The sequence below is a fragment of the Phyllostomus discolor genome, chromosome 13 (assembly GCF_004126475.2).
Source record: "Phyllostomus discolor isolate MPI-MPIP mPhyDis1 chromosome 13, mPhyDis1.pri.v3, whole genome shotgun sequence".
NCBI lineage: Eukaryota > Metazoa > Chordata > Mammalia > Chiroptera > Phyllostomidae > Phyllostomus > Phyllostomus discolor.
In genome coordinates this window covers 19,249,459-19,263,862 of record NC_040915.2, presented here as the reverse complement: position 1 = coordinate 19,263,862, position 14,404 = coordinate 19,249,459, and the positions used below count along the sequence as shown (strand labels likewise).

Here is a 14,404-nt window from a genome sequence, read left to right as displayed (position 1 = left end):
TAGAGGCTGGAGAAGGCCGGGAGCCAGAGCCTCCACAGAGGAGCGCAGCCCTGCTCACACCTCATTTTTAACACGAGGGGACCCCGTCAGGGCTTCCGAACTGCAGCTATACATGACAATGAATGTGTGTTGTTTGAAGCTGCTCTTGACAGTAGTTTGTTACAGCACTGAGCCTCCTTTTACCCACCCATAATTTTTTTTAAAAATTGTATTTGACAGGGTCTTGAAAGAATTAAATAAATTACTATTTGTAAAAGTGCTTTGTAAAGGGTAGGACTGAAAGGTTTCTACTTGGTGTTACATTTCCACCCCGAACAAGTTACCAGTGATATTTACATTCATGATGGTTCCTGATCTAAGGGCAAGATCTTGGTTGGCAATACTGACACCCCCTTTCCATATTTTTCACGGCTGAGGGTTGACTTACAGAAAGACCATTCTTTCTGACACCTGGTTATAATGCCTCACCTTCCCTGATTCTGATTCAGTCCCATTTGATCTGAAGCCAGAGTAATTTGTTCCACCTGCTTCTCTTTCCCTAGAAGAGAAACAATAGTCATCTTGTTAACATGCGCTCAGGTATCAAAGGACCCTTAGAGTTCACCACGTCCTAAACCTTGACAGGGAATCTCTGCATGTCCCCATGGAGGACAGTTGGCTCAGTCCCTAAGAAGCTCCCTTATCCCAAGTGGATATTCTAGGCAGATCAAGCCAAGTAGTTTCAAAGTGTCCTTAATTTGTGTCCAAATGCATCTCCCTCTGACTTCCATCCTTCAGTCTTGTTTCACATTCGCAGGACAACACAGAGTAAGCCTGCTGAATCCATCACATCTTTCTGATAGTAACCCTTCAGATATTTCAAGCAAGTTTCAGGTCTCCAAGCCCAGCTTCCTCAGTTATTTCACCTTTTCATGATAAGTTATAGTTTTTAATTCCCCACTAACTCACCATTCTACTTCCTTGATTTGTAGGTCAACAATAGTATAACATTATTTCTTAAACTATGGAGCCCCAGAGAGAAAAAACATAAGTAATCTGGAAAGTACCTTAGGACCATGTCCTAACACAAATTAAAAACACAAAACACCTGTGTTTTTAACCTCTTCCCATCCCTTAGGGGAAGCAAGAGAAAGAGATAATATTTGGGAATTAGCAAAAAGAAGAATTTTTATGGAGGGAGCCTTCAGTAAATGAGAAATAGCCATTCATTCAGGAGGACTATGTGGCTATCTCTTAGACAAGCCGGCTGAGAGCAGTACTTACAGTATCTCTTTACACATGGAGCACTTATTGTTGTACATCTTGCCACTAGCGTCACGTACAGGATCACTCTCCCGAGTACAGCTGAGTTTGCCGTTTTTCATATTACCCCGAAACTCAGCACACTGGTCCTGAAAAGGGAGAAGAGGGCAGGCTTTCTGGTTTACTTGGTCTGTTACATCGTTACGAAATTTGCTAATAATTTGAGTAAGAAAAGTTCTTGTCTACCTTCTCTTACAAGGAATCTAACATCTAGGATTGCGATCTACAGGAAACAGGGGACTGGAATCACCCATATTCTAAGAGGTCAGTTGTCCTGCCTAATTATGTTGCTTTTAAGGTTCCATACAGGGAAAGGATAAAGCTGACTGAAATTTAATAGCACAGATCAAGTGTTAGCCAACGACACAGCCTAAAGGACCAATCTGTCCTGTTGCCTGTTTTTATGTAAAGTTTTACATATAAAATTTGAAACATCCTCATTCATTCATTCATTCATTCATTCATTTAGATATTATGTATGGCTGTTTTCCCACAAAAATGGCACAGTTAAATAGTTACAACAGAGACCACATGACCCACGATGCCTAAAATATTTGCTATTTGAACTTTAAAAAAATTATTGACTTCTGTTTAGATAGAAAGGAGAAAGAAAGGCTGGGAGAAAGTTATGCAAAATGTCAAGAAAGAGAGGCTTGAGAAAATTATGGAGAAAACAGAAAAGGGGTCTTTAACACACCCATCACTTGAGAATGAGGACTGAGCCTCCTAAAAGAGAAAAGATGGGAAAACAGAAAGGCCAGAATTTATAAATGGCAAATACTGGGCCTGCATCATATCTGGAAGCAAAGAGGGCCTTGATAGCCCAAGACCATAAGAAGGGCAATAAGGTGGCTGTAGTCTTATGAGATTGGGTTCACACAGCAGAGGTGTGAGCTTGCATGCAACACTGTCATACTGACAAAAATATCTCTGGAAATGTGCTAAACACTTGCGCCAATTATTTTACATTATCCTTGTAAGAGTACTGATAAATCAGGGACATTAGACCTCCGTGAGATGAACTGATCTGTTTAATGCTTCACAAGTCCTCAGTGAAAGGGGGCAGGGTTGTACCCCACATTATCTGACTCCAAAACCTATGTCTTTCACCCTGTTACGCTGCCTTGAATCAACAGAAAGTGTACCACAACAAAGTGACTCCATTCAGAGAAAGAGAAAATGGTAAAAGAAAATGAAGAGCATGTGACGCTGATGTGGAACAGCTCCACACTTATACCACGTACCCACCTGTCCCCAGTGAGTGACGTGAGAGCCAGACTATAGAAGGAGGAGCCAGGAGACTGGGATATGGTCATTGTGTTAATTCTTCCAGGGTTAAAGAAGTCTAAATGAGCCCTAGAGAAACTAACATTGCTGAGGGACTACCCTACAGGGTTAAGGAGACGATCCCCCATTCTTCCAAGGACACTTTCCAACTCAGCACTCCACGTGTTCACCTTGTACCACCATAGGCTATGCGGGGCTCCGACTGTCAGCGAGGTGAGCCTGCTCTGGTGACGACATTAGAGGTTCTCTCACCTGAGCTTTCTCTCCTCCACCACCACCGTTGGGACCGTGCTCTTTGGCATTCCTCTGACCTTCCTGTTCTTTACTCTTCCTCAGTTCATCTTCTTTCTGGCTGGAAATTAGAAAGTGGGAGGGAGGGAATAATAGATTACGGAGAGCAGGGTGCACATCTCTAAGTTTCTCATCACCTGACCAAGTTAGACTAATATAGAATTCACCAGCACTTATTGAACATCGACTATGTTGCAGGCCCTCTTTGAAAATGAGAAAGATGAAATATGTGGAGTCCTTTTGCCTGGAAGAGTCCACATGACAGTAAAAGGGTATTTTACAAGTCACAAGCAAGAACAGAGTGAGCAATTAACCAGCATTTCATGAAGCCTCACTGTGAATCTCCAAGTGTTTCTCTCAAACATCTTGTATTTATGAGATTCAAAAATAACTACCTTCTCTACCAAAAGTGTTCTTCCTCCTGGATTCTCCACCTCTCATGAAGAACAAACCACCAGAGTCACCTTTAACTACTCCCTCTCCTTCAGCTCACATAGCCGTGGCCATGGAATGCTGACTTCACCTTCCTGACATCTCCCGTGATGATGCACTCACCTTCCACCCCATCGCCCTACTGGAGTTACTTTTCACCGGGTCACTGCAAATCCCTACTGTCACCTCTAGCATTCTTCACCTTTGTCCCTCCCTTCTCTCATTCTCATTCTTACTGCCCACATACGGATCTTCCTAAAAGAGCCATATTTATGCCACTTCCTCCCCTACCTAAAATTTTTAGCAGCTCTCCACTCTATATAGGATTGAGTTAAAATTCTTGATTTGGCATTCAAAGCTGGTGAAGTAGCTAAGTTCTCACTGAATTAAATAACTTGCACCTTTCTGCACAGATGACAGTTTTCTTAATTTTAGATTTTTACCTATGCTGTACCCCTCTTTCCTCTCATTCCTTCCAGTACTGTCCACAATAAGGTCCAGTTCTTTTCCTCCATAAAACAATTAACTTTCCCTTCCCTGAAGGAACATAACACATTGTCTACATCATTTTTCATTTAGCAATTCCCATTGTATTAACTACTGCCCATGTCTAATCTCTAGTGAATGCTATGATTTCTAGGAAGACTCTTTCATTCATATTTGTGTAGTCATTGTACATCTTAGGCATTGTAGATGTTCAGCAAAGGACTGTTGAATAACACATATTTTAGTTGTACTTCCAAACATTGTATAAAGAGCTATTTTTCATTTCCTGAAAATGTGGTATTTTCAGAAATGTAGGTAGAGGAGTTATATTGCTATTCAAAAGCAGTGTGTTTTCTCCCCAGTGGGAATTACAGAATAATCCAGAGAAAAGATCCAACTGACAGCAAAGGACTTCTATCAAAAAAGATGCTGTGAGCTACTGAAAGGCTGTACCCGAGAACTAATAAAGAATGTGATGAGAGTCTAACATATGTCTATTTCTAGAATTATGAATCTTATATGCTTTAGGGATAATCATTTGTTGCTTTCCTATGTAAGGAAAGGACAGATACACTATTTACTGTCTTTCCGGCTCTTTGCCTCCCCAACACTGCCGACCCCCAGCAGGGCTCCCTAGTGCACTCACAAGACTGCTTTACACATGGCGCACTTGTTGCCATGGGTCTTGCCATCTGGGCCACGCACGGGGTCATTTTCTCGGGTGCAGAAAAGATTTCCATTTTGCAAAAGGCTCCGAAATTCGCCGCACATATCCTAAATGGAGGAGAAAAGGCAATAACTTGTTTATTTTCCTGGAAATGACTTTGTTGGGCTCCTACTAAGTGCTTCCTGGAAAAAAGAGAAAATAACCTAAAGATTTTTTCTAGCAATTGTATCATTCAATTCCTACTAAGCATGCTGACTTAGAAGGCAGTTTATCTTTCTTTTTCCTTTAGATTTAGCCCTTAAATTCAGACTGAGCCTGAAATCACAAACAAGCAAGAATATTTTAATAAAGTGGGTTCTCTGAGGACTGGTCACATTTCTTACTCGGGGTTTTACTGTCCATCTTTGTTATGATGAAAAAAAAACAGTGAACATGACATAGAATCAAAAAAATTCAGGTTTAGATAGAACTGCAAAGTTCATCTCATGCAATCGTCCTTACTATGTCTCAGTCCCCTTCATATCATGACTACCAGAAAGTTATCTAACTTGCATAGGCACACCTGCCGTGAAAGGAGTCCGTTACCCTCCATACAATTCATTCCAAAATTTCTACTGGATAGTTCCCACAGATTATCCAGCGTGCTATTTTGGGGGGATCTTAGGAAATAATACAGTCTATAGGATCCCTACTCAAAGGGTTTGGTTTTTCTGGATGTCATTGCAATTAGGATGAATATGTTCCTTCAGACCAGTAAGCAAAGACAAAGTATGTCTCCCTCAGAAAAACAGAACCTTTTCCTTCTTCCACATGAGAATCTTTCAGATAGTTGGAGAAAGCTTTCTTGTCCTTCTCCCATGACTCTGATTGTTCTCTGCCAAGAGCTAAACATCCCCAGATACCTCAGTCATTCTGTTTCAATCTGTACAATTTCTCATTCTGAATTCTTCCCCTCTCCTACAGAATTTAATATAACGTTCCAGGCATGTCTGGACAAGCACTGATGTGTTGACAGCTGTATCACATTGTTAGTTATAATTCCAGCCTGCCATCGAGAGACCTCAGATGGGGGCGGGGGGGTGCGTCCTCTCTACGCTTCAGTCACCTCATCTATAAAATGGAAGTAGTAATAGTATATTCGACTTGGCTAAAATAATGAAGGCCCTGATATGCATTAAGTACTCACTGTGTGTCCTGAATTGTTATGAGAATGATGTAAGATAATACATGTATATAGATCTACCATGACTAACAACTAGGAGGTATTCAGGAGGTGCTAGCTCCAGGGTTCTATGAGGAATTGATAGACAATAGGCAAATCACTTAAGATTATAGAGTTAATTACTGATAGCAATGAGGATGGAATTTATGGGGTTTTGTTCATTTGTTTGTATCTTTCAATTCAAGGTGAAAATCAATGAGACAACAGTGAGGTTTTCCCTTAGCTCACTGCCAGATTTCCTAACTGGTCATGGTTAGCAAAAGAGATATTTTATCCTCTCATAGCATATAAGAGGACAGTTTGTTGGTAGCAGCTAATGTGGAATCAGAAATCATCTCATCCTGAAGAATCTTCTCTTGTAGATGTTAAAAAGTGAATCATGTGAGCTACTCATTTTTTACATTCAGACTCACAATTATGAGAAATAAAATTGTAAATAATACCAATCATACAGGATTCCCAAGTGTGATGCTTTTGTTTAGAAATTATTTTTAATACCAATAGTTTTTGATGGGGGCAAGGAAATTACTACAGATGGAAAAATCTACTTGGAATCAGTCTTTTTGAAATCAAGAAAATATTATTTTGGAAAGTTGCTTTACTGTTTCCCCCCAAAATTCTTGCACCAGAAATATTTAAAGGTAAAGCAAGAAACACACCCGGCTGGAGCACATGCGGCCATCTAGACTACACAGTATGTTAGAAGTGATGCTCGATTGGGGTCAGCAAGTCTAGGCTTGAATTCCATTGTTTCCACTTTTCAACTGTGCAATATGAAGATACGGATTCTGATATCAATACTCCCACTACCTTTCTAAACAAGTTCTTCCTCCTCTCTGTTTTAAATGTCATTTAAAAAATATGGGAATGGGCCCTGGCCAGGTAGCTAAGTTGGTTAGAGCATCATCCACATAAACCAAGGTTGAGGGTTTGATCCCTGGTCAGGGCATGTACAAGAATCAACCAATGATTGCATAAATAAGTTGAGCAACGAACTGATGTTACTCTCTTAGTCTCTCTCCTTCTCAAATCAATCAATATTTTTTTTTAAATTGAGAAGGAAGTAAATCAGGGGTTTGCAAGTAAAATTATGGCCTGCAAGGAAAATCTGATGCACCACCTTTTTTTGCAAATAAAGTTTTATTGCAACACATCAGTATTCATTTGCTTGCATGTCATCTATGGCTACTTTAGAGGTACCACAGTTTATTTGTGACAGAGACTGAATAGCCACAACTTTAAATATCTACTATCTGACCCTTTAAGAAAACTTTGTCAACCCCTGGACTACATGAACCTTGATTCTCTCACATAGGCCTTCAGTGTTTTCATGAATTCTTTTTAAAGGAAAGCTACAAAACCTCATCCTTTCTTTGTGGTGTGAACATTCCAGGACAATTACCTTTTCAGCTGCTCTCTTCACTTTTGCTCTGGATTCAGCTTCTTCTTTTTCTTTTGCTTCTTGCTGGCTGTAAGAGAGAGAAGGAGAAGAATCACCCCTAGCACCCAGTACGTACTATCCTAAAGGGGAATCTCTCCAGATGGAAATATCCATTCCTTCCATGCCTTGAAGTAGAAAGTTAATGCGCGCCCTCCATATTATTCTTCTTGCTTTAAGTGTTGCTTAAAAAATAAGACACATATGTCACAGTAAGGCAGTAAATACATTTTCACGATAATATTCCCTTTAGAAAATAAAGATACTCTCGTTCTCCTGGAATGTAGCTAGGATACTTAAAAATAGTGACTAGATATTAACAAATTTGTTAGGCCCAATGATTATATCTTTGGATTATTCATGACCACATGTACACAGTGAACAGAAATCCCAGCTTTGTAGGCCACTCATTCTGGGGAATTTCTCCTGAGCACATGGTCCTCCTTCGATGGTGGGTCAAGTACCTTTCAGAACACTGAGAACATTACAAAGAAATGTGTGGCCTCTGTGGCCTGCTAATAGGAAATCCCCAAAGTCAATGCAAAGACAGCCTTCAAGTTCTACTCACAAGAAGGCCTCACACATGGAGCAGGTGTTGCCATGCACTTTCCCATCGGGGCCCTCGATGGGGTCGTTCTCCCTAGTGCAGGGGAGTCGTCCATTCCTCACGTAGTTACGGTATTCACTGCACAGCTCCTGCCAAATGAGGGGGAATTTAAGAATCAGGTAACTAAATATTGGAAAGCTCCCCCCACATTATCCTTTTGAAAATGATGCTAGAATCCCCCAACACATAATGGATGCATGGCAGAAGGTTGATATTAGCCAAGAGGCTTCTCAGATTGTTGTTACATGTCTTATTAGAAAAACTTCAGTTCAATGCAAATATTAGTCTCTGCTTGGCACTGTAAGAGGTATAAAGACAAATAATTTTTTGTCCCTTTTGTAAGGAAATTTGGAGTAGGCAGGTTAGTAGCTCCTAACTCCAAATTTGTATAAGCCCTTCTACCAGGGACCTGTAAATATGAGTATATTACCTTACAGGGCAAAGAGATTTCTCAGATGTGATTAAAGAAGGGGAGACTGAGCTGGGGAGACTATCCTGGATATTTCTAGTGCGCCCGATGTAACCACAAAGGTCAGCCCTTAAAACTGGAAGAGTGAGAGAGATGAGACAGTGAGAGGGGAATGTGACTGTAGAAGTGTCTGAGATGCATCATTGTTGGCTTTGCCAATGATGAAAGGGGCCCAAGAGCCAAAGAACATGAATGGCCTCTAGAAACTAGACGAAGCAAAGAGAAAAATTGTCCCCCAGAGGCTGATTCTAGAAACACAGCCCTACCAACCCTTTGATTTAGCCCAGTGAGATGCATGCCAGGTTTCTAATCTAAAGAACCATAAGATAATAGGTTTGTGTTGTTTTTAATCTACCAAGCTTGCAGTAAAGCTTGTTAGAGCAACCATAAAAGACCATACAGAGTTTTTGGTTTCTGGTGAAGAAATACACAGAAGCATCTATAAGTTAAAATAAAGCAAATGATATAATTGAGAAATAAAGAAAAATCATTGGCATAATAGATGAGAGAGCTATTAAGCATATTATATAAATGGAAAAAATATTTAGGGAACAGCTAATACTTATTCTGAGGTATAAAAAGTGGTCAGAATTTTGACAGATAGAGGGAAGGGACATTCATGACTGAGTATGAGCAAGACCATGTGGAAGGTAAAGTTCATTGTATGTACAATATTGACGACTTTACATATATGAGGAACTGTGCTGTTATACATGGATAAGTTCCTTGGGGCATAATAATAACAATGATAATAATAGCAATTACTAACAATATCCTTATTTTATTAATAAGGAAACTAAGGCACAAAAATGTTAACTGTCTGACCACTGGTAGGAAGATGGAGCTAGGATATGAACCCAGTCTGAGTCCAGAGACCAGGTTTTTAACCACCATGCTACTGATTCCACAAGATGGGAAGCCGTGAGTCAAGGACTGGCATGTCCAAGGAGCAGCAACATGACCAAGATGGCTGGGCAAGGGCAGCAAAGATTAGAATAGTAGGAAAAGAGGTCTGAGAGGTGTCAGGTTACGTCTGGCATTGTAAGCCACTAGAAGGACATAAGTTCTTATTCTGAGTGAGATGAGAAGACACTGGGTGGCATTACCTGTCTTAGGATTTTAAATCATTACTTGGCTTTAGAGTTGGGAGTAGATTGTAGAAAGCAAACATGAGAGCAGGGAGAAGAAATGAGATCTTTCCAATTAGAAAAAAGGATAAAGGAAAGAAATAATAAAGATCTAAAGCACAGCCTGTAGGAAAATTACAAATTAGAAGAGTGTGTAAAATCTTAAGTATAGCATGGGCATTAAAGTGAGAATTTATGGTCTATTGCTTGCTCTCAGATTACTAATTATGTTTCCTAACTTCCTATCTGAGCCTCTGAATCCTCTTCTTTAAAATACAGATAATGATACATACCCTCACTGATTACTACAAACATCATCAGTAATAAGGCTGTTAGGCCACACTGCATACAGTAGCAATGAAGTAATTAATAGCCATTCCATTATCATCATCATGTAAGATGTTATAGATACAAAACCAAGGCTCAAAGATGCTATTGAATAATTTCCCCAAAATCTCACAGAGAATTAACTGGAATGAAAACTTAGGTTTGTTTGTTTTGAAAACTAAACACCTTTATACAGCAAGGCATGGGGGCAAGTTTAAAATCTGTCTCTACTGGTTTGCATTCAGGCAACAAGACAGTCTGCATATACTTCTTTCTCCGCATCATACAGTTCACATGGTCAGTAGAGAAAAGGGTGATTGACTTCTCAAATGCACAAGCATCCAGAACAAATCCGGTGTGAATAAACTGCGTTGGAAAAAGGGATCTTCTTACACATGAGAATCCAAGTACGTTTTCTCAGTTGGTGAAGTCACTACCGACCCTGGGAATGGGAGGAGGGGCGAGGCCCTGCCTAATGAGAACGGACAAGGCAGGGGCCCTGGTGACCTGAAATAACTACCTGTACCGCTTCTCTCTTCACTTTCTCAGCTGCACCTGTCTCCTTTCCCTCTGTGCCGTGATTTTTCTTCTCTTCTTCTTCTTCAAGTTTGCTGCAATAGAAGAAAAGAAGATACAACTTAACTAAAATTCTTCTTCGGTTATGTATTTTCAGAAGGAATGAGGATCTTCCAGGCCAAAGGTCAGATTCAGCCTTCAGTACAAATCTGTCCAGTCTAAGAGGAGCTACTACTGTGCCCACTAATGCAGATAAATGCAGTTGTTCCCAACACCCTTCTAAAAATAAAACTAGCATGTTTTGTTTTTAATCAGTATGCGAACATTGGGTGTTCTTTTTCCTATCAGTCAGTGACTTCACCCAATAATCTGAAAAAAGCCTCAATTGCCTTGATATTTTTTTAAATTGTGAAACTTTTCCTGTTTATTTGAAATAATGAACACATTGATGATGAAAGCAAGGGATGAAACCAAGTCAGATACTGGGCCCAAAATCAGAAACAACCACATTTCACTATAATATAAAAATTGTAAGTGTTATTTTAATGGTATTAATATTCAAATTGAAATTCAAGTTTTAGAGTACAATAATGATTCAAGCCCAAGAAGATTCAACAACTAATATTTTGAGGTTGATCATGAGCCCAAGAGGCTGGCGTGCTTGCTGTTTTCTACAGCCATGAAGCAAACTAAGGCTGGATGAAACCCTTAGCATTTATCACGTCTAAGTCAGTCATCACCGCACCACAAGCAAATCCAGCAGGTGAGAGAAGAGCCTTGATCTTGAATCTCAGGCCATAGTTTACTGACCTTTCCTATCAATCTCTCCTTTAGGGAGCGTAAATCTTATACTTAAGACCGAGCCAAGATATGTGAAAGGTAAGGAACAACAATAACTTTGAACTTCTTTCAGCAGATTATGTAGATGTTTTTCTCAACATTTATTTTAGCATGAGGTTTGGTAGGGGATTAGAAGGAGAAGAACCAGAGGTGGTAATATGTCGTCAGCTTCTCCTGTGTTGTCCCACATAATGGAGCTCTAGTCCCACTCTGCAGAACAATGTCCTATTAGGCTCTAAACCTGGCTTCCAAGATGACATTTTAATAAACACCTATGACATGTGACTGCCTCTTAGGGGTTTAACCCTACACAAAACCACTTATCAAAGTATTTATTTCACCTGTATATAGTAATGTCCCTGAAAGGATACATATAACTGTCTCTAGTCAATTTCTTGTTCAGGTTATTTTAACATTCTTTACATACTGGCTTCATAGATCTCTGTCCAAATGGCTTTCCCTTGTCTGAATATACGCACAGAATTGTAAAATGTCAGGGGTGGGGTGGGAGAGAGACCAAAGACAGTCTCTCATCCACATTCTGAAGAGTTTGCTCTCTTTGTTATGAATGGCGATTCTCAAGTTAAAGAGATTTTGTCACTAAATTCAGGCTTAATAAGAAGATAGAAGGATTAGTGAGTAGAGAATGACACTGTCACTATGTGATTCAACACTACCTAATGCCTTGTCCATGCGCTTTTAAAATTACCCAGCATACAACCCATGGTATGTATTCTATGGGTTTCTGAAGAAGCTCAGACCCAGGGAAGACGGAGGATGAAGAAATGCAGTGGAGAGCGGAGCGCAGGTACTCACAACAGACTCAAACACATGGCGCACTTGTTCCCGTGCATTCTTCCATCTGGGCCAAGGATGGGGTCATTCTCCCGGGTGCATATGAGCATCCCATTCCTCACCTGGCTCCGGAACTCACTGCAGAGTTCCTGGGAAATGAAGAAAATGTTTTCTCAGAGCAGTTTTCCACCCTTCCCATGCCTTTGCCTATTATGAATAAGTAGCACAGAGTAAGGAGGAAAAATTGAAGTGATTACATATAACAGTAAATCAGGAAGTCTTTTCAAAGCTCCTACCATGGACTGAGAGTTGTCCTGGCACCAAAATAGATCTGTAAACATCTTCGTCGTTCACCTGGGGGTGCTTACCATCTAGTTGTAGAGGAAGGCTGAAACACTGATAAAGGACAATGTGTGTGTGTGTGTGTGTGTGTGTGTGTGTGTTCTGTTGCACATCACAGTCTATAAGAATCATGGAAGATCACAGGTGAGAAGAGTCAACAGGCCCAGGAGAGGAACTGAGAATATCGCTGAGTCTTGATGAGAAAGAAAGATCTTTCCATTGCAACAGCTTGGATGAAACTTGAGGGCACTATACTAAGTAAAATAAATGAGACAGAGAAAGACAAATACTGTATGATCTCACTCATATGTGGAATCTCAAAAAAAAGCTGAACTCATAGATACAGGGAGTAGAGTGGTGGTTGCCAAGGGATTGAGCATTCTAGGGGGGCAAATGGGGAAATGATGGCCAAAGGGGTCAAAGGGTACAAACTGGCCCTGGCTGGTGTAGCTCAGTGGAGTGAGCGCAGGCTGTGAACCAAAGTGTCGCAGGTTCGTTTCCCAGTCAGGGCACATGCCTGGGTTGCAGGCCACGGCCCCCAGCAACTGCAGATTGATGTTTCTTTCTCTCTCTCTCTTTCTCCCTCCCTTCCCTCTCTAAAAAAAAAATAAGTAAAATCTTTTTTAAAAAAAGGGTACAAACTTCCAGTTATAAGGCAAATAGGCTCTGGAGATCTAACACAGAACATGGTAATTACAGTTAGCAATACCATATTATACAGTTGAAAGTTGTAAAGGGTAGATCTTAAATGTTCTTATCTCACACACAAATGTAATTCTGTGCTGTGACGGAGGCATTAGCTACAACTATAGGGGTAATCATTTTGAAATCAACACATTGCATGCCTTAAATGTACATGATGTTATATGTTAATTATCTTAATAAAGTTGGAAAAATAAAATAAAAATAATGTGCAAAAAATATTGCTGAGTCTTGATTTGTCTTTAGAAGGCTTAGACGAAAAGACAAAGGCATGCTTGAACTAAGAAATAAGGAAATATCAGAAATAAAGATAGAGAGGAGAGAACAAGTTTGACATCTGGAGAAGCCGATGCCTTTCCGGGAGTTCCTTGCTGAGTGGGGGACGTGGATTTCAAACAGGAGAGTAACAACAGGAGTGAAGAGAAAAAGCAATGTGATAGAATCATTTGAAAAATTTAAGGCAACTAAGCAACTGGTCAGATATAATGGATACACAAATTTTCAACACTCAATTACCAAGAAATGATGGTTCCAGCTAACAGAAAAAAAGTTACTGAGAAAGTGAGTCAGTTTAATGGTAAACTTTTAAACTGAGTCATCTTTTTCCAAATAAATTATTAGGCTTATACTTTGTAGTGACTGTTAGGGGATAGAATACATAAAGGTAAACCTTGTATATAGCTTTAATATGAGAGTAATCCACCACCTACATACAGGCTTTGTTCTTGTAAAATTATAAAGTTATAAAAATAATTAGAAAGTCAAGAATATTACAAAATAATCATTAATTTGGGTGTGAGAATAGTAATATTTCCTCCATATTTGGGAGGTGACAATGAACAAAAATGATAAATATTTGTGCACTTTGTTTTGTAAATTGGACTAGTAAGAATGACAGAGATCTTGTACTCTCTATTAGAAATAATAGAGGTTTGAATGACATAAACTGAAATTAGAAAATTTTAAAGACTGATATTAATAATCTGTACCTGACAACAGAAACATAAGAAAAGCCAAATATGGAGAATATCACTTACAAAGTAAGTTAACCCTCAAACTTTTATACATGAAACTCAAAATTTGAATTATCATGCAACAAACTTGGTACTCTGGAAACTTCTAATCAAGACCATTTTTCCCTCAAGTTAAAGGAAAACCTCTTTCCCTCATCCTGGGGATGAGTTTTCTTTGTGCATTTCAGTCATAAAAACTGAACAGAAAAACATCCGTGCTAAGGAGATCTCCAGAATGCTATGATAGAGGGAAGAATGCCAAGGTACAGCAGAGCATTCGCATTCCTGAGCAAATTACCTTGGCAGCCTCTCTTTTAGCCTTTGCTCTTGCTCGTTCTTCTTGTTGGCTGTACATAACAGGGAGAGAAAGAGAAGAAATGGATCTTAGTACAGTTGAATAGATCATTAATATTTACAAATTGATCATTCATTGCTTTGATCAAGCTATTCTCAAGCAATCCCAAAGATCCAGTCACAGTAGTTTGTGATCTTATTGGGTAATAAATTAGAATGATTCACTTCTCCCCAAGAGAATGGGGTA

General features: G+C 39.6%; 1 protein-coding gene across 4 annotated transcripts in view; it reads right to left on the bottom strand.

Moving 5' to 3' along the window:
• SPINK5 (serine peptidase inhibitor Kazal type 5) overlaps positions 1–14,404 on the bottom strand; it is a 67,134-nt gene that overhangs the window by 17,598 nt on the left and 35,132 nt on the right. For 3 of the 4 annotated variants that reach the window (XM_036013795.1, XM_036013796.1, XM_036013797.1), the window contains 9 exons: positions 14,162–14,210; positions 11,828–11,955; positions 10,176–10,266; positions 7,694–7,821; positions 7,090–7,156; positions 4,445–4,572; positions 2,842–2,941; positions 1,264–1,391; positions 469–538 (listed from right to left, as the gene is read on the bottom strand). In XM_036013795.1, coding sequence (XP_035869688.1) covers positions 469–538; positions 1,264–1,391; positions 2,842–2,941; positions 4,445–4,572; positions 7,090–7,156; positions 7,694–7,821; positions 10,176–10,266; positions 11,828–11,955; positions 14,162–14,210 — 889 coding nt within the window. The remainder of the gene's footprint in view (positions 1–468; positions 539–1,263; positions 1,392–2,841; positions 2,942–4,444; positions 4,573–7,089; positions 7,157–7,693; positions 7,822–10,175; positions 10,267–11,827; positions 11,956–14,161; positions 14,211–14,404) is intronic. The other variant, XM_036013798.1, reaches the window with a different exon arrangement.